The sequence below is a fragment of the Notamacropus eugenii genome, chromosome 5 (assembly GCF_028372415.1).
Source record: "Notamacropus eugenii isolate mMacEug1 chromosome 5, mMacEug1.pri_v2, whole genome shotgun sequence".
Taxonomy (NCBI): Eukaryota; Metazoa; Chordata; class Mammalia; order Diprotodontia; family Macropodidae; genus Notamacropus; species Notamacropus eugenii.
The window spans coordinates 400,842,851-400,869,227 of NC_092876.1; the positions used below are offsets into that span (position 1 = coordinate 400,842,851).

Below are 26,377 nucleotides of genomic sequence, written 5' to 3' on the forward strand. Positions count from 1 at the left end.
TGGAAAAGGTAGTTATGATATATAACTAATTCCTCCATTATGGTGGGCAAAGGAAGTGAGGCTGCAGTTATCACCCCAGCTGCTTGGGGGTGCTTGGTAGAAGCCCTGAAGCTACCAAGGCATAGTTGGAGTAGTTGTTGTAAGAAAGTGAGAGAGTTTATCAAATTCTAGCAATATTTTCTTTTTTACTTAACCTAGGAGATTGTTAATTATGTTGTCTGGTTTTTCTTAGGGGGAGACTTTGAGATGATAAAGGTAAGAGTGCAGAATTAGAACTGTGGCATTAAGAAATTGTGAGTAGAAGTGGAGGAGGGTTGGTAAGTCAGGGTGAAGATGAGTGGCTATAAAATGAATGGCAAAATATTAATATTATCATAGCTTAGAGTTGGAAAGGACTTTAGTTATTATCTAGTCCAACTCCCTCATCAGATGAGAAAATGGGCGTAACTCACCCAAAGTAACGTAGGTAGTAAATGGGAGAAGTCAAGACTCTATCCCAAATCCTCTGGTATCAAATTCAACATTTTTCTGCAGCATGCAAAATAGAGGACACTTCAAAATTTAATTGCTTCACAAAATGGTCAAGATTTCAAAGGGAGAAAAATGAAGCCAGAGGTAATGAGGCATGGAGGCACTTGACTTGATTAGAGATGAGGACAGAAAATAGTTTTGGTAGAGGTGAGACACAGAGCAAGATGGAAGAACAGGAGATCATATTCAGATATGATAAGATATTCAGAACAGGAGACATTTCAGAGTACTGCATCAGGAAGGAGAACATTTATGTGTGATGATGAGATCAAAGGCATGACCATCCTTGTATATTACTGAGGTAGAAGAAAGGTACAGCTCATTGGAGAGGAAGTTATTACCAATGTATATGAATATGTATATCCCCCCACTCCCTGAATATATATATTAAAGCTCACAAGTAATAATTATATTAATAACTAAGATTTATATAACACTTTAATATTCACAAAATTCTTTTTACCACTGGAAACCACTGGAGACTTTATTTATGTCTTGTCTTTTTATAAAACTGTTCTGTGGAGATGACATTGAAAAACAACCCTAAAAAGATTTTTTTCACCCAAATGGCGAGTTGTGAGGTTAGAGAGAGCAGTACCAAGGAAGTAGAAGCAAATAAGAGAGAAAAATATTGAAAGGTCAAAGAAAAAATAACTGGCAACAAATAGATAGATGTCCTTCAAGGGAGGGGAATAGATAAACACATTGTGGTGCTTGAATATAATGAAATGTTATTATACTGTTTTCTAAAAAGATGGTGAAAAATACAGAGAACCTTGGGAAGACATATATTAACTGATGTAAAATAAAGTAAGCAAAGCAGAAGACCAGTAAAATGACATGTACAACATCTGCAAAAATGTAAAAGGAAAAGGGGGGAGACCTAAATCCTGTGTAATTACAATGACCATGCTTGGCCCCAAAGAAGAGGTAAAGGTATACCTATATTGGGAACAGTGTGCTTACAACTGAGGAGCTAGTTAGTCTCCTGGCATAGTATTTCCAGCCCCTTTAGGCCATGAAAACCTAGCCCAAGGGTTATGTGCATTATTTTGTGCCATCTTTTAAATGTATGAAAGAAAGATGTGTAACGAATATACAAAATTTGACTTAACCCTATATGAATGAGATCAAGGAGTCTGTTGGCAGGAGAGTGTAAGAATTTAGAATTTTATAGATTTTTTTAAACTTATAATTTTGTTACCTTAAATATATGCTATAATGTGGCTGACATATATTGGAAAGTCATGGTTAGAGAATAATTTCTGCAAAAAATCCTATTTTGTTTTGTGGACAACTAACTCAATATAAGTTAACAGTCTGATAGAGCTAGTACCTCTCTCCCTCTGACCTCCTCTAAGCCCTGATGGACTGCTAGAGTGTGTTCATAAAAGGGAAATGTCCAGGGGGAAAATTAGTCTCTCTTTGTTCCATCTGGCTAGAGGAGAGGGGCCTTGTGGGTGTTCTGCTATGCCTTGTAGGAATGAAAATAAAATCTAAAAATCCATGCGTCTTTTATAGAAGCATGGGCAAATTAGGCATTCAAGATACTCCAACACCTAGCAGTTCCACCTAGAATTCTACTACATTTAAGGGCTTATCAGGGCCCTTTGAAATTTGGATTTGCCAGAGGACAGCCTGTTCTTCCAATATTCAATCCGCTACTGAGAGAGGTCCTTTCTGTCAAAATGGCATAATCACATAATTTCCTTCACAGACTTTCATTGTAATAGTGAAATATCTGAAGAGAGAAGGAGAAAATCACATGAATAAATCCAGTGTGCTCATGTGCTTAGAAATCTTCCATTCAGCTTACTCCATATCCCTTTTTTCCTTCCCAATGAATCCTGATTATCTCTTTTCCAGGTGTCACAAAACTTTAAAGTTTTGGTTCCCAGGGACACTCTGAGCAGAGAAGTCTGCAATTTTTTTTAAAAAATGTGACATTTTTCAAACATTTTCTGTGGTTTTCTCAGGGTCCTCCACCATTAAAGTGTTATTGACTCTCTATATACTGAGTACCTTAGGCCGGATCAATTTGTTACTGAAAGGAATTGGAAAGGGTTGAGGGGATGTCCTAGAATTTTTTGGAAAGTTCATGGCTTTATTGCAAGTGTAATAATGAAACATTTTTATTGTCATGGCATTAGGACTATATCCCCAAGAAAAAAGAAACCAAATTTGGATGAGGTTGGACCCCTCCACTAAAACCATTTTCTGTTGCCTCCTTTACAGCATGGAGGTAAATTCAGGATCTCAAAGACCATATAAGCTATGACTGGTCCTACCAAGCTGGAAAGACTTTTTAGTATGGGTTACTTGTTTTGTCCCAGGATATTTTATATTTTAGGAAACTGAGTCTCAGAGAGGCATGAAATGGCTGGTCCAAAGTTACTAATCAATAATCTTCAGCATGTATGTGTATGTGTGCCCACATGTGCAGGTGCACATGCACATACAGAAGGAAGATGGAGTTCAAGTTGTATCTTGAGAGAGGGACAGAGTTAGTGTAGTCTGTGTTGTGCTAAGGAATTTAAAAATAATTTTTATTTTTTTTGTTACCAGTTTCTCCCAGTCTCTTTCCTTCTTTCCCTCCCAGAAAGCTATCTCATATAACAAATAGTACGTTTTAAAGACAAAAAGAAAAAGAAACAGAAAAAGAAGGGGCAAAAATCAGCATAAATCATTATTTTGGAAAAAATCAGAAAATACGTGTAATGTACAACACTGGTAGATTTACCATGTCTGTTGCAAAGAGGTGGGATTGGGCTGTCTTTTTAAAGTTTTTTCTTTTGAGTCATGTTTGTTCTTTAGAATTTTGCAACATTTACTTTAAAATATTTAAATTATTTTTATTTTAAAATAAATTTTTATTGCTAGCTTGTTTTATTTTATATTACCTTTCCCTCTTCCCCCAGAGAGTCATCCCATATAGGGATATTTATTTAAAAATATTAAAAAGAATAATTTTTAACAACAACAAAAAAGAAGAGGAAAAAAGGCATGATTGAAATGATTGAAACATTGAAAAACTCAGAAAATATGTGTAATATATTATACTGATGGCCTCAGAGATGGGCTCTGTAAAGGGATAGGGTGAAAATGTTTTTCCTATCTCTTCTGTTGATTCTTTTCATAATTTCACAACATTCTCTTTTGACATTTCTATGTGTGGTTGTTCTGTTCATTGATGTTATTTTAGTCAGGTATGTTGTTTTCTTGGAGCAGCTAGGTGGCAGAGTGGAGTCTCCAGTCAGGAAGACCTGAATTCAAATCCAGCCTTAGGCATTTCCTAGCTGTGTGACCCTGGGCAAGTCACTTAACCCAGCACATGTTTCATCATCTGGAAAATGAATTGGAGAAGGAATGGCAAACCATTTTAGTATCTTTGCCAAGAAAACTCCAAATGGGGTCATGAAGAGTCAGATATGACCAAGCAATGTATTTCCTTCTTGGCTCTGCTTACTTTACTCTGCATCATAAATATATTATACCATTTAATCATTGCAACAAACCTGTAACATAGTTGCTTTCATTACTGCTATTTTATAGATGCAGAAACTCAAGTCTGCCAGGGATGGATGACTTGCCTAAGGTCTCACAGCTAATGTTTTAAAATTCAAATCCAGGTCTCTAAAACTGTCTTTCTGACTCTCGGTTGTCCCTATGATCTCAGGGGGTTGATCTCTACTAAAAATGATTAGGGAAAAACTTTTATTAAGGTATTACTGTGGTAACAAGCAATGTGTTAAACATCAGGAATACATTAAAATACATTAAATACAGGAATAGATTTAAAAAGTGAGTTAGCCCCTCTTCTTAACAAGTTCACATTTTAGTATGAGAGTTCAGTTGTAGGATAGATGACAAGGTTCAGTGGTTCTTCAGAGGCACCTTCATGACAAATGGTAAGACCCATGAATTGTAGAGGACATTTTAGAAGAGCCAATGGCAAGGCTGTAAGCTCATTCTTTTGCTCGCCAGGAAGTGTATGTCACTCGGTCACATATTGTTGAAGAGGAAAGCAAAGTACTCCTTCCATGTGAGCTTCCTTGCCTTGTGAAGTGCTGCATCATTAGTTGGCTATATTGATCAAATTAAGTTATCCCCAATCCTATGTTTAGATCTAGCTTAAGGTTGCCCTCCCAGATAACTGAATGACTAAATCCAGATAAAACGCACTTCACAGGCTAGCATGAAGGAGTTATTTGGGGTTGGGGAGCAATTTGGTGACCTTCCAATCCCAACAAGCAGTTCCTATTCCACTGGTGCAAGAGACAAGTTCTAGATAAGTGACACAACTATTTCCTCTTTGTTCTAAGTCAGCAGTTCTCTGAGAATAGGTTAGAACATCCATATTTACTAACTTACTCTATCTAGAAACATAAGGTAGGAACAAAATTTGTCACAAGCTTCCTGCATGGTTAATTATCTCTTGTAATTCTTTTTTAAAAAAAATCACCTTAAAGGTTTTATTGATTTCAAAATGACAATTTCAAAGTAATGAGCTGTATTTTTGATATTTTTTACTTTTTCTCATATGTACTCGTAAGATATTAATGCAGACACAAGGCATATATGAAAGCATAGAGCATCATCATAGATATAAAAAAATGCTAGCAAACCAGTTCTAAAATGAGCCTGTAGATGAAGTATAGTGCAAGGCAGACTTAATTGTCGTATTTCATATGGCAGTATATTTTAAGATGCTTTATTATAGAATCCATCCATTTTCTTATGTGACATTCATTGAGTATTTTCTTCTTTTGGAATCCAGCTTCAACTGGTTTGGGAAAATATTAATATAAGAAAAAAAATGTCATTAATAGAGGCATACGCAAAGCTAGTTAGAATGGGAAGGCTTTTATTCCTCTAAGCCATACCAATGTAGCTAAAGCAGCTTGGGAGGAGTTCAGGTTCATTTCATTGTACAGTCAAAAAAGCAATTCATCTTTTCAATATCAAACCAAATCACCAGGTGCCTTCCAGTGTTAATGGTTACTTTAGCGGGGTCGGCCAGCTAACTGGGGTGAGTATGGTCTGATTTCTTCCCTCAGGTTTCTTTTTTCATGTCTGTTTGATAATAACTCTTTCCAGGACCAATTCTATGTCTTGATGGGTTGAGATTTGCAAACTTGTTTATTGCTGTGCTGTGGTTCTCAGAACAAAGTCTTTCCCAGGGCATTAATTTACTTTCAGAAGGGAAAGCATGTATCTTTTATATTTATTCTTTAGCCTTTGGATCTTCTGGTCTTGATCTCTAGGTAGAGAAAATATATATAGACCACTTTCTTTTTGGTGGTGATTATTGAACTTTCATTAAGTTGTTTTTCGATGTGTTCTTCTGAAGTAGATGGTATTTACTTGGCTTTCTCCCATATTTCTATTTTACATATCCCACTGCTCAGATACAATTCTACCTCTCCTACCTCAACTTTCTTCTCTCTAGCTGTGTCCTCTCATATTTCTCTGCTATTTCTGAAGTATCCAGTCCCTCTTACATTTTTTGCCCAAAAAATACCAGTCTTTTTCTATGTAGGTGCTAAAGAAACAGGGCAGAGGAGAAATATGTTTTATAAAGATTCTGATGTCTCATTAATTCAGGCTAATCGTGGAGAAAGAGGTTGGTCCTAGGGGAGAGATAAGTCTGAATTAGTAAAATATCAGTTACAGAAAATTTTTAAGGAAATGAACTTTTATTTCCTTTAAGAACCTTTAGTTGAGTGCTAACAAAGTAAGTGGTTTTTAGTTGAGACCTCCCCTTGCTTTAAAGACTAGAAAAGACTTTGCTATTCTGTCCTTTTTCAGTTATGTCTGATTCTTTGTGACCCATTTGATATTTTCATGGCAGAGATACTGAAATGGCTTGCCATTTCCTTCTCCAACTCATATTGCAGATGAGGAGACTGAGGCAAACAGGATTAAATGACTTACCCAGACAGTACATGCCTGAAGCTAGATTTGAACTCAGAAACCTGAGTCTTCCTAACTCTAGATCCAACACTCTATCCACTTTGCCATTTGGCTGCCGCTTAATAAGACTTTGCATACCAGTGATTGATGTATTATCAATATCTGTAAGAAGATTTTTATTTTTTACATATTTTTTAGATATCTTGATATTATGGTTAGTTTAGTAATATGTAGTATATATAATTTATTTTAAGACAAGATAAACTTCATTTCAGAAATTCCATTTTCTACGGAAGCTTTTCCCCAGCTATTAGTACCTTCTTTCTGAGATTATCTTTCATTTATAGTCTCTGTTTCTGCCTCTGTGTCTGTCTGTCTGTCTCTCTGTCACTGTATGTCTCTGTCTCTCTCTGTGTCTCTCATCTGTATTTCCATGTTTTCTTTCCACTGTTATTTACATGTTTTCTCTTCCATTAGAATATGAGCTCATTCAGGGCAAGGGCAGTGCTTATGCCTTTCTTTCTGTCCCTAGTAGCTAGCACAATTGCCTTAAAGTTAAGTTGCACTTAAAATGTACTTAATAAATGCTTGTTAACTGACCAACTGACTTGTCTGCAATTTCACTCTTTCAAATGCATCAGATGTTATCATACTGATAAACTAAGAAAAGTAAAAAGAGCTGTCATAATAAAGATTCAAGTTTTTGTATTTTCCTTTTCCCGTAATGCAGAGGGTCCTTTGCTCCAACAATTTTTTCTAAGACTTCATTATTTTTCCTGGATTTTCTTCTAGCATAGGCATTGGAAGGAGAAAGGATACATTTTTGAATCAGAGGTGTTCAAATACTGTCTCAGAACTTGAGGGAGTCACTTAGTTTTCTATGCCTCTGTATCCTTATCTGTAAAATGAAGGCGTTGAACTAGACAGTTTTTGAGGAACTTTTAAATTCTAGGTACTATTTTTCCTAGAATTCCCAGCATTTCATATGAAATAACAAGTTGAGAGCTTTGAGCTCTCTCATTCTCCTTAACAGCAAATAAATTCAGAAATTCTGTACAATCCTCTGATAGCCAAGGGAGTAGAAATATAAAACAGTAAAGAGAAATGGACTTGGAATTGGAGGACTTGGATTTACATGCTGGCTCAGCTACTTGTTAGCTATGTGACCTCCTAGTCTATATCTTGCCACTGGATCCAGATAGCTCTAGAAGAGAAAGTGAGACTGGCAACTTCTCATGGCACTCCCTCACATAAATCCAATTTACTTGCAAGTCATTGCATCACCTTCCCCATGCCATGACCCTCTTTGAGAATGAAGGACAAACAATAGCTATATGGCCAACAACTATATGACTATATGCAAATCATCTTAATTCTTTGAGCATCAATTTCCTAATTTGTGAAAGGAGTATAGTAAACTTGTATTAACTACTCACAGAGTCATTGAAAGGAATTACTCTAATTAAAGGAATTACTCTAATTAAAAATATCTTGGCTGAAAAGAGATTCTTTGATATTTCAATGAATCTGTAATCATACCAACTATGACTAAATGTGAAAAAATATCCCAAAACATTCACCTCTTTTCTTTATCACCACCACTACCACTACCACTACCACCACCATCACCACCATCATCATCGTCATTATCATTTATGTAATTCTTTAAAGTTTGCGAAATGCTTTACAAATATCTCATTTTATTCCCTGCAATAACCCTAGGAGGTAGGTGCTATTATTATTCCCAATTTACAGTTGGGAAAACTGAGGAAGAAAGAGATTAAGTGACTTGACCAGGGTCAGACGTGTCTGAAGCCAGATTTCAACTCAAGTCTTCCTAACTTCAGGGATAGCCCTCTATCTACTGCAGCATCTCTCTGTCTAGATTCATCATCTTGTTCAACTCCTGTAGGAAGGATGTTACAATCTATGGACATCCACCATGGGCTTTTCCATTGCCTTTTGGGTGACCTGAAACTTTAGTTCTTCAGTAACTATGATATTTCATGACTCACAATCATTCATTGTTTGTCCTAGCAACAAATTAGGTCTGTTTTCTGAGAATTCACAGTTAAGTGTGGAGTTTCCCCTCATATCGACTGGACACTTGGTAATACATTCTTTGCCCATAGCAAATTACAATAACAAGGGATAGATGATATGAAATTTTCTCTTGGAATTGCTGTCCAATGATCATTAGGCACATCCTGATTTCTTGTGGGTCCTGGGTGAATTGGGCAGGGTTCATTTTTATGAGTGCCCTGAGTCACATGTTTACTTCATAAAAACCAATAGGTTAGGATCTTATTCCTGCATTTAAAAAAAATGTTCTAATTAGCAACAGTATTTCTAGTGCAAAGATAGCCCCAATGGGGGAAAAAAAAGGGCCAAACACTTGGCTCAGAGAATTAATTCCTCTATTATTTTATGTAAATAAACACGTTGAGTTTAGTTCTTAATGGCTACGTTAGGAGCAAATAAAGTAAGTTAAATGCTCTAGGCGCCTGTGCTTGTTTTTTCTCTTTGTCCTGCTTCTGAGTGAGACCTTTTCAGGCTTCTAATTCTCAGGAAGGTAGGTGATGTTGTAAACCTATCTATATGTGTCAAACTAGACTAACTTTCATAGATTTTGTAAGACACAACATCTAACCTAAGGGAAATGTTCTGGAAAAACATTCTGTATACCAGATAATTCTTATGATATGATACTTTGATAAATGTAAATGAGGGGTGAAATATAAATGATATGGGAGATGAACTTTCTTTTAAAATACTGCTGTTGAAAAATGAAACTAAAAAGATAATTGAAAATATATTATTTGAACTTTATGAAAGCTCGAATTTTGAGAGAGAAGTTGAAGATTTATTAATTCTAGATATAGAAGATTTATTAATTCAAGATATATCAGATATATATATATATATATGCTTATACCTTCTTTCTGGATATATGCCATTTTATCCTTCAAATTGAATAAACATTTAAAGTGATCTCTATCTTCTTTCCTCTTTTGCAAAATTGGCAGGTACACACATTTTTTTTCCTATGGGATATTCCCATGTTCTGTAACTTAGCCTAGAGGTATGTATTAAAATACTTATGTAACTAGCTGTCAGTTGTGTGAAGGTGGATAAAATGCATTGTCACTTATTTGTGGGACATTTGCTTTTAACTTATAGTGAAGTTGAAACTCACCTACTTTATCAGCTTAAATTCTGGATTAACATTTTCCTTTGCACTCTTGTAGGCAGACTAAAGCCCAACAGCTACTATATAAATGGGAAGACAGTTAAAATTGCAAGAACATATTCAAAGAATTTGGGTTCAAATCCCTTCCCTGACATTTATTATCTTGTGATCCTGGGTAAGTTCTTTAGCTTCCCTGAGCCTTAGTTTCTTCATCTGTAAAAATCAATTAGACTATATCAGTGGTTCCCAAACTTATTTGATCTACTGTCCCCTTTAAAAAATTATTCAGTGCCCCCTTTAAAATGTATGAAACATATTTTTAAATGATATCTCTTTAATTTAATCATTTATTGTGAATTTGTGTTTTTTTAACTGCATTGAAATTTTGGTGAATCAATGTAACTGTATAGTATCATACTGTAAACAAGTTATCATACATACATATTCCTGCCAATGCATGCTGGACTTCCCAACAAGATGCACAATATGCTTGGTTGCCAACACTTGCTTGTTAAGACCTGTCAGCTGACTTGAATACTTATCACTTATCACTTGAGTTTTGTGTGTTTATTTGGAAAATAATGTAATCACTATGACTTTAGCTCTATTACACAACAAATAAAACGTACGAATGGCTTTTTAAAGTTTCCTTTTCTTTTTTCCTTATGTTTCCATCACCCCCTCATTTTTATTCAATGTCCCCTAATTGCACATGAGGCTACTGTCACCCCCCATCATTCCAGTACCCCCCAAGGGGGTGGTATCACTCTCTTTGGGAACTTATGGACTAGATGGCATCTGAGATCTCTTTCTAGCTCTACTTCCATGATCCTATGATTTCATATACTTTTAATGATGCTGTGAGTCAGAAAGACAGATAACTTACAGAAAGGGTAGCTAGTTTTGCCCAAAATAGTACCCAATTAAGCTGTGCTTCTAGAAAGTGTTCAATGAGTACTTACAGAACTAACAGCATTAAGAAGTTATTTTTTCTATTCCTAGCATGGAAGAAAAAATTTTGAAATTGTATTCTTTCCCTGCTTTGCCTCAGAGTGAGGCTTTTGATTTTTTTTTCGGGCTTTTGACTTTTCTTAAACTGAATTTCCCTATCTTGTCCAAGCTGAAAATGTAGTGGTTACATTCTATTCCACTACTAACAAACAAGGGTGGGGAAGTTTGGCATGCTCCTTTTTCTATTTGTGCTTGTTCACCCCTTCTGATGTAGTCTGGTGTCCCTTCACTCTCAAGGAGATCACTGTTTTGGTGCCAGATTTAGTATAGACACTTGACCAACTTTAGCACTACTGGAGCTCAGAATTCCTGAGCTCAAGTAGTCTACCAGCCTCAGCATCTTTCTCGGCAGGGATTAGGAGTGTCACCACCATTATGTAGGTGATGATGAAATCCTTACAGCTCTATCAAGGAGGCAAAATGGAGAAATTCAAGATCTTTTTATACTCATTATTTTGTTCAAAATGTGAATTCTGGAAAACTGGACACTATGGACAAAAGAACATCAAATTTAAGGAACTAATTCAGGAATCACCAACCATCAAATATTATTCTTACTTCTGCTACACTCCTTTAAAGGGATAACTAAAATTAGACACATTTATACACTTGATTTTTCATGTTAGTCATCATGTACATACTAATTATTTTTGGAATAGCACAGAAATATGACCTTTACAACACTATAAATTATGATAAAACTTCTTGAAGAAGTAGATATTTAATCGTGTTTCATCCTGGTATATTGGTATGGATAGTCAGCTGGAGAGCACAGAGGTTGTTTGTCCTTTGTTTTTGAAGAGGATCATGACATCAATGATGTCATGATGTGCAGGAGAATTGGATTTAAGTATTTTATATAGGACACCACAATTCTCTAGCACCTGTTTTGCCTAGAGATGCTGTCCAAGGTGTTATACTTTATACTATAAAAAACTCACCTTTATTTAGGCTATATAAATGAGACTGAGACAGAAAAAAGGATGCCCCTTCTGCTGCCAGCCTAAAAAACAAAACAAAAAAAAGTAAGTTAATGAAGGTAGAATGTTTCCTTGTCCCCTAATACTGCTATCCACTATGGCAAATATTCTTTTACATTGTGTATAATCTGTTTGGATCAGATGTTCTTCTGTTTTTTGTTTGTTTTTGCCCAGAGACCATGGTTTTTTAGATTACAGAACAGTTGTATTCATTTTCCTTTTTAAATTACAGGTGATCTTTTAATATTTTATTTCTCCAATTACATGTAAAACATTTTTACATTTCTTTTAGAAACTTTTTTTAAATTCCAAATTTTACTCCTTACCCTCCTCACTCATTGAGGATGCAAACAATTTGATATAGGTTATACATGTGCAGTCATAAAAAACATATTTCCATACTAGTCATGTTGTGAAAGAAAACTGACCAATGAACCCCCCAGGAAAAATAAAGTAAAAAGAGGTACGCTTCAGCATGTATCCAGAGTTTATCAGTTCTTTCTCTGGAGGTGGATAGCATTTTTCATCCTAAGTCCTTCAGAATGTCTTAGATCATTATATTGATAAGAATAGCTAAGTCATTTGCAGCTGATTTTCATGCAGTATTTATTTTACTGTGTACAGTGTTTTCCTGGTTGTGCTCATTCACTTTGCATTAGTTCATGTAAGCCCTTCCTGAGTCATCCTACTCATCATTTCTCATAGCACAATTGTATTCTATTACAATCATATACCACAATTTGTTCAGCCATTCCTCCTTTTATGGGCATTCCTTCATCTTCCAGTTGTTCCACGACAAAAAGAACTACAATAAATGTTTTGTACAAATAGATCCTTTTCCTTTTACTCTTTTTTTTTAATCCCTGAGGGATAGAGTCCTAGTAGTGGTCTTGCTGAGTCCAAGGGAATGAACAGTTTTATAACTCTTTGAACATGGTTTCAAATTGCTCTCCAGACTGGTTGGATCAATTCATAGCTCCACCAACAGTGCATCAGTGTCCCAATTTTCCCACATCCCCTCCAGCATTTGTCATTCTCTTTTCTTGTCATCTTAGCTAAACTGATAGATGTGAGGTGGTACCTCAGAGCTAATCAATAGTGAGTTAGAGCATTTTTTTTCATATGACTAGAGACAGCTTTGATTCCATTGTCTGAAAATTGCCTATTCATATCCTTTGACTACTTATTAATTGTAGAATGACTTGTATTCTTATAAATTTGACTCATTTCTCTATATACTTGAGAAACGAGGACTTTATCAAAGAAACCTGTGTAAATTCCCATTCCTCTTCAGTTTTCTACTTTTCTTCTATTGATTTGTTTATGCAAAAACTTTTAAATTTAATGTAATTAAAATTATTCATTTTACTTTCTGTAATGCTCTCTATCTCTTGCTTGGTCATAAATTCTTCTCTTCTCCATAGATCTGACAGGTAAACTATTCTACTCTCCCTTAATTTGCTTATGTTATCACCTTTTACATTTAAATCATGTAATTCACTTTGCTATCCACTTCTGTTTTATGGGTGAGTTCATCCCATTCACTTTCACAGTTATGATCTCTAATTAGGAAGTTGCAGAGTTAAATTTAGGTTTGATATAAGCAAATACTTCCGAACAGAGCTACCCAAAAGTGGAATGTACCTGTCCTTTATTCAAATAAAGGAACTAAAATATCCATATCTTTGACCCAGAGATTATACTACTAGATTTGTATTCCAAGGACCATTGATTAGAAAGTTCCAACGTATACCAGAATATAGAAACATTTTTTTTTTGGTGATAGAAACGAATTGGGGAATGACTGGGGAACGGCTAAACTAATTGTGGTTAATTAATATTATGGAATATACTATGCTATTAAAAAAATAAGCATGATGAATACAGAGAAGCATGGAAAGATTTATATGAATTGATGCGGAGTAAATTAAGCAGAGCAAAAAAACCAAGCTCCCAATACACCATAACTAAACAATGTAAATTAAAAGAGAAACCACAAAACAATTGAAACTCAATTTTCCAATATTACAAAGAACAAGTACAGTTCCAAGGAAGAGCTAAGAGAAGACATTCAATTCACATTCTTGTAGAGATACATAGATAGGGCACATTACACATTGTTTATCCAATGTATTGATCAGTTTTGCTGATTTCTTTAAAATTTTTGTTATATGAGATGGCTCCTTGGATGGGCAAGCATTACTGGGGAAAATTTTAGTGATGTTTAAAGACAAGATAGTAATAAAAATTATTTTTTAAATTGCATGTAATGAGGCCAAGAATAATTTTCAGTTGTGTTTTTTACACTCACCGAGTAGCATAAAGGTAAATACTTAGTAGAGATTTATATTGATGATGTACAGAAACAAATCTAAGGTTCTGCTGTTGGATAGCCCCATCCTGAAGATTAATATAATGAATTTGCTAGTATTCCTGCATGGGATTACCAAGTGAGTACTCATTACCTACTGGTGAATTAATAGATAAAATCTGTTTCTTTTTGAGTGGATACTGCGGCAGCATTAGAACTCTGGGTATCTAGCCAGGTGAATAGGAGAAGGGGTACTTAAGGATATATCACACCCAAGAAAGCAAGAGACTGAGAACCTTTAAAAAGAAACTACTGAAGGATGTCCCAGTTTATAGTTCCAACAGGATAATTTCTCCATCGAGTGATCAAAAATGTTGCAGATAACCATTTTGAATGTTGTGCCTGTTTATAAACTTGCAGGTTCATGTTTTGAATGTTCTAAAAGTATTTGTGAAGTTGCTTGATGAAATATACAAAAAAAGATACTGAAGGAATTTGTGAATATAGAAGATATTAGATCCATCTTTGTCTCCAAAAGAAATATTTGCAATTTTTTTGCTTTTGTAATGGTATTTTATTTTTAATTATATGCAAAGAAAATTTTTAGCATTCATTTTACAAAATTTTGAGTTACAAATTTTTCTCCCTCCTTTCCCTTTTTACTAAAATGGTAAGTAATTTGATACAGGTTATATATATGCTGTCATATAAAGCCTGAATCCATATTAGTCACAGTTGTGAAAGAAAAAAACAAAACGAAAGGGAAAAAGAAACCATGAAAAAAATAAAGTGAAAATAGCATGCTTTGATCTGCATTCTGAGTCCATCAGTTCTTTGTCTGGATGTGGATAGCATTTCCCATCATAAGTCCTTTGTAATTGTCTTGGATCATTGTATTGCTGAGAAGAGTTAAGTCATTCGTAGTTGACAATCACACATGTTGTTGCTGCTGTGTACAACATTTTCATGGCTTTGCTCATTTCACTTTGCATCAATTCATGCAAGTTTTTCCAGGTTTTTCTGAAATCAACCTGCTCAGCATTTCTTGTTGCACAACGCAACAGCTTGTTTAGCCACTTCTCAGTTGATGGACATCCCTTCAGTTTCTAATATTTTGCCACCACAAAAAGAGCTGCTATAAATATTTTTGTACATGTAGGTCCTTTCCCTCTTTTTTTAAAAAATGACTTCTTTGGGATATCGAGCTAGTAGAGGTATTGCTAGAATAAAGGAAATGCACAGTTTTTACAGCTTTTGGGCATAGTTCCAAATTGCTCTCCAGAATGGTTGGATGAGTTCACAATTCCACCAGCAGTGCATTTGTGTCCCAATTTTCCTGCATCCTCTCCAACATATATCATTTTTCTTTTCTGTCATAATAGCCAATCTGAGAGGTGTGAGGTGGCAACTCAGAGTTGTTTTAATTTGCATTTTTCTAATCGAAAAAGATTTAGAGCACTTCTTCACATGACCATAGATAGTTTTGATTCCTTTGTCTGAAAACTGTCCATTCATATCTTTTGACCATTTATCATTTGGGGAATGGCTTTCATTCTTATAAATTTGACTCAGTTCTCTCTGTTTTTGAGAAATGAGGCATTTATCAGAGACACTTGCTGTAAAGATTATTTCTCAGCTTTTTGCTTTCCTTCTAATCTTGGTTGCATTGGTTTTGTTTGTGCAAAAAATTTTTAATTAAATATAATTAAAATTCTCAATTATACAGTTTGTAATATTCTGTCTTGTTTGATCATAAATTCTTCCTCTTCCCATGGATCTGACAGGTGGACTATTAATTGATCTTCTAATTTGCTTAGTGTATCATCCTTTATGTCTAATCACGCACCCATTTTGACCTTATCTTTCACTCATGCTATTTTTGTAAAAATAATGGAGGATAGGATAAACAAAAGTATAGTTAAGTGGATTTGAAAAAAAAGGTGCAGCCTATTCTCATTCAAAATGAGAACCTGAAAAGACCATAACTTAAAAGGGCCAAAGTCTCCCATTGCATTCTGGGCAATTGTCCTGATGAATATCCACCCACTGGACCCAGATGGCTCAGGAGGAGAAAATGAGGTTGTGACCTTATACAACCCTCCCTCACTCAAATCGAAGTCAACTGCAAATCATGTCATCATCTCCCTGATGCCATGGTCCTCTTCGAGAATGAAGGACAAACACAACCTGATGCCAAAAATTAAGGAATTCAGAAATGGAGTACTCTAGGGTTTTTATACTTGGCCCTGTGTTACATAATATTTTTATCTATGCTTTAGGTAGATGTATAGATTCCATTCTTATTAAATTTCAAACAGTGACAAAACTCTGAAATATCACTAATATATTGGATGGGGGCAGCTAGGTGGTGCAGTGGATAAAGCACCAGTGCAGGAGTCAGGAGGACCTGAGTTCAAATCTCACCTCAGACACTTGACACTCACTAGCTGTGTGGCCTTGGGCAAATCACTTCACCCCAATTGCCTCATCCTGGGTCATCTCCAGTCATCCTGATGAATATCTGGTCACTGGATTCAGATGGCTCTGGAGGAGGAGTGAGGCTGGTGACCTGCACAGCCCTCCCTCACTCAAAGCAAAGTCAAGTGCAAGTCATGTCATCATTTCTCTGATGGCATGGTCTTCTTGAGCAACAAAGGACGAATACCCACACACATTGGATGACAGCTGGGATCCAAAAAAGGCCTTGACAGACCTTTTATTGTAACAAATCTAATAAAATTAAATTCAGTAGTGGTAAAAGTAAATTTTTACATTGAGGTTCAAAAAAATCAAATTTATAAGTCCAAGATTGCATACTGCTAGATAGTAGTTTATCTAAACCCTCCCCCCACCCTAATATTTACATTTTAAATCAACTTGTAGATTACCCAGCTGGAGTGTAGTTGAAGAGTGCTTGATTCTTAGACATTCAGTCAGAGAAATGTCAGTGGGATTTTATTTAAAGAAGGGGGAAAAGGTCAGGAAAAATATAAATTTCATAAATTTGTTTGCCCTTATTTAAGTTTCAAGTGCAAAAGTCTTCATGTTTAGATTGTCTTTGCAGACTGAGCAATAGATATGGCATGGGGCTGGCTCTAAATCAGATCTATTTCATCTAGTTCTTATAATATCTGTGCAGATTGTTGTTATTCAGTTGTTTTTCATAATAACTGACTCTTCATGACATTATTTGGGTTTTTCTAGGCAAAGATGCTAAAATGATTTGCCATTTCCTTCTCTAACTCATTTTACGGATGAGGCAAATAAGGTTGTGACTTCCCCAGAGTCACCCTACTAGTAAAGGTCTGAGGCTGGATTTGAACTCAATCCTTCCTGATTCCAAGGTCAGCACTCTGTCCACAGAGCCACCTACCCCTCATTTCTCTCTTGAACCACACACCAGTATTACCAAGTGTCTACCAGATTGCTAGATGTTCTGCTACCATCTCAAAGTCATCATGTCTAAAATAGAATTCATCATACTGAACCCCTTTAATCTATGGTTCCTTAAAATTTCCCAACTATTCTTTTTAGTCACGTAAGTTTTGAATTCAGAGTCACCTTCAACTCTCCTCACCCCTCCTAATTTTAGTTCCTTTCCAACATTAAGTATTCTTTATTTAACTTTTTTGTACATAGCTGTTTGCATCCCTTATTAGACTGTGAGCTCTCAAGGGCAGAGACTGTCTTTTGCCTCCCTTTGTATTCCTAATGCTTAGCATCAAGCCTGGCACATAGTAGGTACTGCAAAAATGCATATTAACTGATTCACCCTATATTCCAAGCTACTGCTAAGATCTTGAATCTGTCCTTTTCTCTTTACTTGCACAGACAAAACCCTAGTTAAGATCCTCATTACCCTGTTAGAGTCTCTTAAAGGTTCTCCTTCCCTCTAGCCTTCAACTACCCTTCACCTAAATCCATTCTCTAAGTATTTACCAAATTGATCTTTCAGGTCTACTGGATTTTGTGTTGTCTATAAGTGTATGCTTGTTCCATGTGCCAATGGTGAGTGCAATCATCTTTGCAGATGTTTTTGTACATTTTGTACATTTTTTTGTGTTTTGATCACAAAGTGGGATTTCCCTCCTGCCACAGGAATTAGGCTAGAGTTAGATAAACAGACAATTTTTAAGGCACCTTTTCTAGCCCTCTTCTCACACCAGGAGGTGAGCAGTGTGATCCTTAAAAGGCTGCTCAGTCACCCAGGGGGCTGCCAAATCCCACTCCTGCTTCCAGTAAGAAACAACACTATGGCCTGGGTCGCCTGTGTGAAGGGTTGTGACAGTATATCCACACCTGCTGCTTCATCACTTACTGGTTGCCACAGGCTTTGAGGTATAATAGTAAAATGGTATGGGTAATGTCTTTGATTTGTGCATAAATGTACTTAAGTCAGGCAGAATTGCATGAAGTCATGGGCTTCACTGCCTCCTCCAGTCATTATAGTTCAGTGGCAGGGCAGAATCAAGATGACTGGTGATGGCTCAGGATGCAGTGGATAACCTTGGTGTCTTCAGTGTCTAACCAGACTCTAAGCACTCCACATCACCTGCTTCAGCTGCCTTCATGGCCATTGAAACAAATTGTTCTCATCCTCCCATTCCACCAGGGGAAGTCTTCACATGCTTGGGGTAGACACCCCCCTAACTCACCAATGCGTCTGAGATCCCTTGGTGAAGATGGCATAGGTTTTGCAATCAAAACTCATCTAGTCAGCAAGCTGGTATGCCTGCCAAAAGGAGTGAATGAAAGGCTCATTGCAATGTGATTGCCACTTGCAGGACAATGTCTGGCCACCATCACCAGTGCTCAGACTACCAGACTTGGCAGGGAGTCCAAGGGAGGAATGGAGTTGGAAACAGCAATAGCAATGGTTATATACTGTTGAAGACTTGTGCATCGCATGACCTTCTCATCATCAGCACTGTTTTCCATTTACCTAAATGCGATAAAACTTCATGGATGCACCCTCGCAGCAAACATTGACATCTAATAGACCATATAATTACAAGGAGAAGAGACAGACAAGATGTGAGAGTAACGAAGGCAATGTGTGGTACAGAATACTGGACTGATCATAGACTTATCCTTTCCAAGCTAAATATTCACATTCATCAAAAGTGCTACCCCCAAGGCAAAATGACTATCAGAAGAATTAATGTCAGCAAATTAGAGCTCTTCTCTGAGCGTGAACAGTTTGTTGCTAACTTGGAGGAAAAGTTGAACCAATACACAGCTGGCAACAGTGGAGCAGAAAAGGAGTGGACAGCTTTCAGAGATTTGGTCTGCAGCACTACATTTGCTCTTCTGGGTCAGAACACTCACAAATGACTGGTTTGATGAAAATGATGGGGATATTCAGAAGCTGCTAAATGAAAAGTGAGAACTCCACAGGATTTACCAGCAGGATAGTTCATCCATCTCTAAGAAGGCAGCATTCAATTCCATCAAAAGTAAAGTACAAGCAAAGCTTAGAGAGATGCAGGATTCCTGGCTCAGTAAGAAGGCAGATGAAATTCAATTTTTTGCTGATAGTAAATTTTCCAGGTTTTATGGCAAGAGGAGGTTATCCCCCAGAAGTTCAAGGATGTCTCCATTGTCCATCTCTATAAAGGTAAAGGAAATAGATTGTCCTGTAACAATCACAGGAGGCTCTCTCTCTTAGTCATTGCAGGCAAGATTCTTGCTAAAGTCCTCCTTAATAGGCTGATTCTTCACCTGGAAGATGGTCATCTGCCTGAGAGTCAGTGTGGTTTCAGAAAGGACCAAGGAACAATTGATATGGTGTTTGCTGCCTGACAACTCCAGGAGAAATGCCAGAAGTAGAACAGAGGTCTGTACACAACATTTGTAGATCTGACCAAGGTCTTTGACAATGTTAGTCTTGAGGGCTTATGGAAAATTATGTCAAAATTTGGTTGCCCAGAGAAGTTCATCAGTATTGTACATCAATTTCATGATGACATGTTTGCCTGGGTTCTGGATAGTGGACAACGCTCTTGTGCCTTCCCAGTCACCAATGGAGTGAAACAGGGCTGTGTGCTTGTTCCCATGCTTTTTAGCATGATGTTTTTCAGCCATATTGTTAAATGTTTTCATGCATCTCTCTCATTTCTCTTCCCAGTTTTTCCTCCACCTCTCTAACTTGATTTTCAAAATCCTTTTTGAGCTCTTCCATGGCCTGAGCCCATTGAATATTTATTTTGGATGTTTGGGATACAGAAGCCTTGACTTCTATGTCTTTCCCTGATGGTAAGCATCGTTCTTCCTCATCAGAAAGGATGGGAGGAGATATCTGTTCACCAAGAAAGTAACCTTCTATGGTCTTATTTTTTTTCCCTTTTCTGGACATTTTCCCAGCCAGTTCCTTGACTTCTGAGTTTCCTCTCCACACCCACCTCACCTCCAGATCCTCCTAGCCAGCACTTGGGGGCTGAGGTTCAAATGCTGCTTCCCAGCCTCAGGCTTTGGGTGGGGGCGGGCCTGCTATTCAGTGTGAGATTAAGTTCAGGTGCTCAGGTAGGGGCAGGGCTGCCACATGGGGCTCAGTTCCCTCAGGGGGTTTATGTGGAGACCTTCAACAATGGATCTGAGCTCCTGCCTGCTTTGGGAGCCCTTGTCTGCTGCTGCCTCTGCTGCTGCCTCCCGAGGGGGCCTGAGTTATGGAGACACCCTGCTCCCCTCTTGGTGAGCCAAAAAGACCCTCTCACTGACCTTTGGCACCTGTGGGTAGAGGGACCTGCATGGCTGCTGGAGATTCTGTCCTTGAAGCCTGCTTGGATTTGCTCCTCTTGGTGCCATGGTCAAGGTAGGGCTAGGCTCTGCTCCGGGTCCAGTGCACGATGGACCTTTCATGTTAGCTATTTAGGTCTCTCTGGAACAGAAACCTCCACCACTCAGTTGTTCTGTGGCTTCTGCTGCTCCAGAATTTGTTGGGAGTTCTTCTTTACAGGAATTTTATGGGCTGTGGGTTAGGAGCTAGCATACGTGTATCTTTCTACTCCGACATCTTGGCTCCTCCCTAAATGTTTTCAAAGAGGATGAACATCAAGGTCAGCTACTGTACTGAGGGTAAATTCTTCAATTTGAAAAGGCTACAAGTCAAGGCCAAAGTGGAGGGAGTGTTGGTGCATGATGTTTGCAGATGATTGTGCGCTCAATGCAGCCTCTGAAGCTGAGATGCAACAAAGTATGGATCAATTCTCTGCTGCCTGTGCTAATTTTGGCCTAATAATTAACACCAAGAAAACAAAGGTGCTCCATCAGCCACTACTACACCATCCATATGTGGAACCATCAGTTACAACAAATGGAGAAGTTCTGAATGCTGTGGATAAGGTCGCTTAACTTGGTAGTGTATTTTCCAGGGATGCACGTGTTGACAATGAGGTTGATGTATGCATTGCCACAGCTAGCTCAGTGTTTGTGAGGCTCCAAAGAAAAGTATGGGAGAGAAGAGGTATTAGTCACCTTTCATGTCTCTAGTTATTGATGGTCTTGTATTCATATGTTTTATTTTTATTTATCTGTGCATATGTGGTACCATCCCAGTAGGGTGCAAACTTCCTGAAGGCAGGGTTAATTGTTTTTATCCCCACCACCTACCTCAATGCCTTAAAATTTAGTAGTACTTAATAAAGGCTTTTAAATTGAATTGGAACTTTCCTATTTTGTAAGATGAAGATAAAAATTCTTGATTTGTTTCTTGTTTGGCATAATTTGTTATCAGATTAGAGAGAATTGGTCTGTGAGAAATAAAGTTTAGAAAGGATTTAGAACTATTTTATGGTATATTTGAACAAGTGAACTGATCACACAAACTGGACAAATTCTGGAAAGTAATAATTTTATTCACTTTTCAAGGATAAAGTTCAGCATTTGGAGAGTGTTCTAAATTCCACTGAGAAAGGTAGACTATTGTTTAAAAATGAAATATTTCTATTTATTATTGTTATTGTAATAAGCCACACGGCTAGGATATCATATATATCTTTAAATTACTGAGTCAAAATAAAAAATATGAAGGTGTTATTTAATCTTAATTTCATTCATATAAATGTAAAATTGGTAACTTTGCAACTTATTTCATCTTTTTCACAAAGCCCTTTAAGAAAAACCTACTCAATGGGCAAGTTGTGTGACTTTTTTGCTTTTTGTATGAAACCACATGTCCCTAGTTTCTTTTGGTCTTTCTGTTCTTGCCATATTTGGCATCTGCTACTTTATCTTTTAACTGAAAGCAGCTAGTTGGTTTCTTTCTTTCTTTCTTTCTTTTTTTAATATGCCTGTAGTACGACCTTAGGAAACAGAAATTTCTATCTATAAAAAGGCCCACCAGAGCTTTAATATTTCTTTTGATTAAAAGTCCTGCTTTGAAAAGTGGAGGTGGTCAAAAATTCTGTTGTTAATATTAAGTGATTCTAAAATTATGTGTCCCCATGGTATTCTAGATCTTATGATGATTTATGCTTTAAGAATCAAATCTGGTTTATGCCCATACAGGGATCACATTTCATCTTCCCTTCTAAACACTCTAAACTTCTGAAAATTCATTCCTTATAACTTTTAAGGACAGCTGAAATGTAAAATATAAAAATGTAAGAAATAGTTTGAGCACAGTCCCTTGTTAATCTGACTCTCAACTAGGAGTCCATTAATTTTCTTTTGCATTTGTAATCATTATTCTTCCTTTTTTCTTTTCTTTTTTTAGGTCCCATTTTGCTCTCCCCAGATTCTTCAGTTCTAGGTCTAAGGATAGCTGCTTTACTGAAAAGACTCCTTTGTTGAAGACTTCCTCAGAAGAAAATGGGTGAGGATTTTCTCTGCATTTTTGAGCACGACTGCATACTAGTTCTCACCTGAATTCATTAAACATTTCCTAAGTACATACTGTGTGCTAAGCTACAATGTGCCAGGCACTGTGTTCAAGACAATGGGAATACAAGTGAGAATCTCTGCCCTCAGCGAGCTAACATTTGACTGGGAGGATAAAACATATACATACATGTAAGATATATACAAAGTAATTTTGAGAAGGTTCAGTGATTGGCACATAGGACACGCTTAATAAATGCATATTGACTGTCTAATTGGAGAATAAGCCTTGGAATCAGGAAGACCAGAGTGGAAGTCATGTCCCTGACACATAATGTATGAGCCTGGGAAAGTCACTAAACCACTCCATGTCCTCAGGTGACTAAATTCAATTGCCAAGGAGTTGGAGAGAGGGTACTGATCTATAACAGTAGTAATAGTTTCTAAGCCAGACATTCCCTACACTCATGAAATCACAAGTCCAGGTCCTACTGCCCTTTTTCCCTTCTCCCCCAACAGACAGCATAATTTTCAAATGGAAGAGACCACTAGAAAGAGAACTAGAATTAAGAGTCCTTCTAAGACCTAGGTTCCAATTTGTGGGTTATTTTACTACAAATATGGCTTTGGGCAAGTTTCTAAATCTGTCTGGGTCTCAGTTTCCTTATCTCTTAAATGAAGGGAGTGAACCAGAAGGTCAACATTTTTGCCAACTCTAACTCTATATATCTTGTCAGGTAGCTAAGTGGCTATGATAGAGTGCTAGGCTTGGAGTCAGGACAAGGTCAAATCCAGCCTGTGACTTTTACTAGTTATGTGACACTGGGTAAGTCACTTTATCTCTATTTGCCTCAACTTCCTCATCTGTAAAATGAGCACAATGTGATTATTATCACACGGACTTCCCCACCTCCTCAGTATTGTTGTGAGATAATATTTACAAAGTGCTTAGCACAGTTCCTTCTACACAGTAGGTGCTATGTGCATACTTCATCTTTGTCTTTACTTCTTCATCTCTGCTAACATTGTTATTTCACTGAATATTTTTTCAGAAAGATTTTTCCTACTTGACCTCCTCTCATTTTCTTTTATTTTTAGAAACAATAATGGTTTCATTCCCTCTGACTCTTAGAATCAATACCTTTTAAACAGTATTCCATTTTACTCATTAAATTCTCTTCATTTCAGCACCACAGCTATAACTCACAGGATTCCATATCAGCTGTTTTGAAAGAGCCTGAATTTACAAAACCAAGCTGACCAAAACATAACTTTAAAAATAAAAAAATGACTTCAAACCTTTAAACAAAGCATAACAAAGTTATAAAAATGTCTGTAAAATTGGTTTGTCCTAAGTTTGTAGAAACAAGATGTTTTTTCTTCATTTCTATATCAAAGTGAGACATGCCTTTCCAAGAAGTCAGGTATACAGTGCTTTGTATAAAGCAACTGTGAAGTATTTGTTGATATGAATCCATATGGAATTCAAAATTTAATAATTAAAGAAAAATGAGCAATTGTTGCGGTTAAAGGACTGAATATGCACCAGTGAATACAAACAAATCAGTTTGGGAAGGTCTAGGGATTGACTCTTTTCCTGAAAGAGTGGCATAGTCATTCATTTTGAAGGATGGGTCTCTTTTCTTATTTCTTATGTCAAGATTGTGTTGCTCTTTGTCCCAGATTCAAATCATGAAGTGTTCTCAGGTGGCATGTTTTCAATATTAAGTGCTAACTCCTCTTGCTGAATAATGCGCTTGACTATGGTTACGCTCAGTGTTTTATGGGGTAGATGTTGGGCCTGGGAAGAAGGAACAGGGGGGTAACATAAGTTCATTGAGAATATTCAGCTATTTCCCCTACTCCATAGTGCCCAGAATGGGTTCAGTTGCTATGATAGTACAGAAGTTCTTAACCTGGGGTCCAAGGAGACCAAAGGCTTCTCTGGATGGATTTCAAGGGGTCTGTAAACTATATTGTCCCAGGGATGGGGGACCTGTGGCCTCAAAACTGCATGTGGCCCTCTAGGTCCTCAAATGTGGGCCTTTAATTGAATCTAAACTTCATAGAACAAATCCCCTTAATAAAAGGATTGTATAACTTGGACTCAGTCAAAAGCACCTAGAAGGCCACGTGTCCTCAAGGCCTCAGGTTCCCCATCCCTGCCTAACTTCTAACTGAAATTTAGCATGTCTTCAGTTATTTCCTAAAGCATTCTTCCTGTGTGAGGGTATAAGCTTCACCAGACTGCCAAAGACAACTATGACTTCTGCTATCAGAAGAACTAGAGCCTGTTGGAACAGATGGTACCTTTCCTCAGGCCACCACTGTGTTCCAAGAAGAAAGTCCCAGGTCAAAGTTATGGTAGACAGGTTGCTAAACACTGTTAATTGCTATGGGAAGTACCATTTCTGCATCTACTCTCAAACATATTCATTCATTTTAGGCCTTGTCCTGGATTTCATCAGTGTTGGTAACTCCCTGTAAGAAAACTTTCTCTGTTGATTCAGATCTGCAGCTGTTTTATGATTTGTACTCTTAGAGAATTTCCAGTAACACTGAGATTTTAAGTGACTTGTTCAAAGTCACACAGCCTGTACACATCAAAGGCTGGACTTGAACCATATATTTTTCCCACTTAGAAAGCCAGCGCTTTTTCTACTTAGACACGCTGTCTCCCTGTCACTCTCGCTAGAACCATGTTAGGTGTTAGATAGGGTGCTTCACAGAGAAAATCCAATTAGAGCCTGCTGGTGCTGTAGGACACCATGGCTTCCCAGATATAGCTGCCATGTGTTTCAAGGTCAGGATTTGGGTAGGTTGGCTAAGTGAGAGAGAGAGGGAGAGAGAGAGAGAGAGGGAGAGGAAGAGGGAGAGAGAGGGAGAGGGAGAGGGAGAGGGGGAGGGGGAGGGGGAGGGGCAGGGGGAGGGGGAGAGAGAGAGAGAGAGAGAGAGAGAGAGAGAGAGAGAGAGAGAGAGACAGGGAGACAGGGAGGGAGGGAGAGAGGGAGAGAGAGAGAGAGAGAGGGAGCAAGGCAAGTTTCTTAGGATACCCACCTACTGCATATAGGCTGGCATTTGTTGTTCAGTCATTTTAGTCATGCCTGACTCTTCTTGACCCATTTGGGGGTTTTCTTGGCAAAAATACTTAGTGATTTGCCATTTTCTTCTCTGGCTCACTTTACAGATGAGGAAACTGAGGCAAACAGGGTTAAGTGACTTGTCCAAGGCCAGACAGCTAGTAAAGGTTTGAGGTCAGGTTCACATTGAGGTCTTCCTGATTTAGGCCCTGTGCTCTAACATGTAGCTGCTCTGGCTGGCATTATCTTAGTCAAATTAGCAAGCTTGATTATTATACAAATATTTTGTATTTATTATTCTGTATTATTATTTTGTACTTATTATTTTTGCTTGCTTCTTGTTATTTTACTTTTTGCCAAGTTTATTTGCTTCCTGTTTTTTAATATTTAAGCTAGAGAAGCTTTCCTTTCCTTTTTTTAAAAAAAGACATGTTTAGATAATTTTGAAAGAGAGAGTTAATCCTTTCAGTATTTTCAAGAGTGTCTTAGTGGGGGCAGTAGTACATGCCTTTTCTTGAGTTTGTGAGTTCTGTGCTGCAGTAGA

At 37.2% G+C, this 26,377-nt stretch overlaps 1 protein-coding gene across 2 annotated transcripts in view; it reads left to right on the forward strand.

The window, feature by feature from the left end:
• Positions 1 to 26,377, forward strand: part of OCA2 (OCA2 melanosomal transmembrane protein) — a 656,645-nt gene that overhangs the window by 116,108 nt on the left and 514,160 nt on the right. The window contains exons 1-2 of one of the 2 annotated variants that reach the window (XM_072614579.1): positions 9,654 to 9,809; positions 22,650 to 22,748. Coding sequence is in view for 1 of the 2 variants with exons in the window: in XM_072614578.1 (XP_072470679.1) it covers positions 22,650 to 22,748 (99 nt within the window). In the remaining variant the exon portion in view is untranslated. Of the gene's footprint in view, positions 1 to 9,653; positions 9,810 to 22,649; positions 22,749 to 26,377 lie in introns of those variants that run through there. The other variant, XM_072614578.1, reaches the window with a different exon arrangement.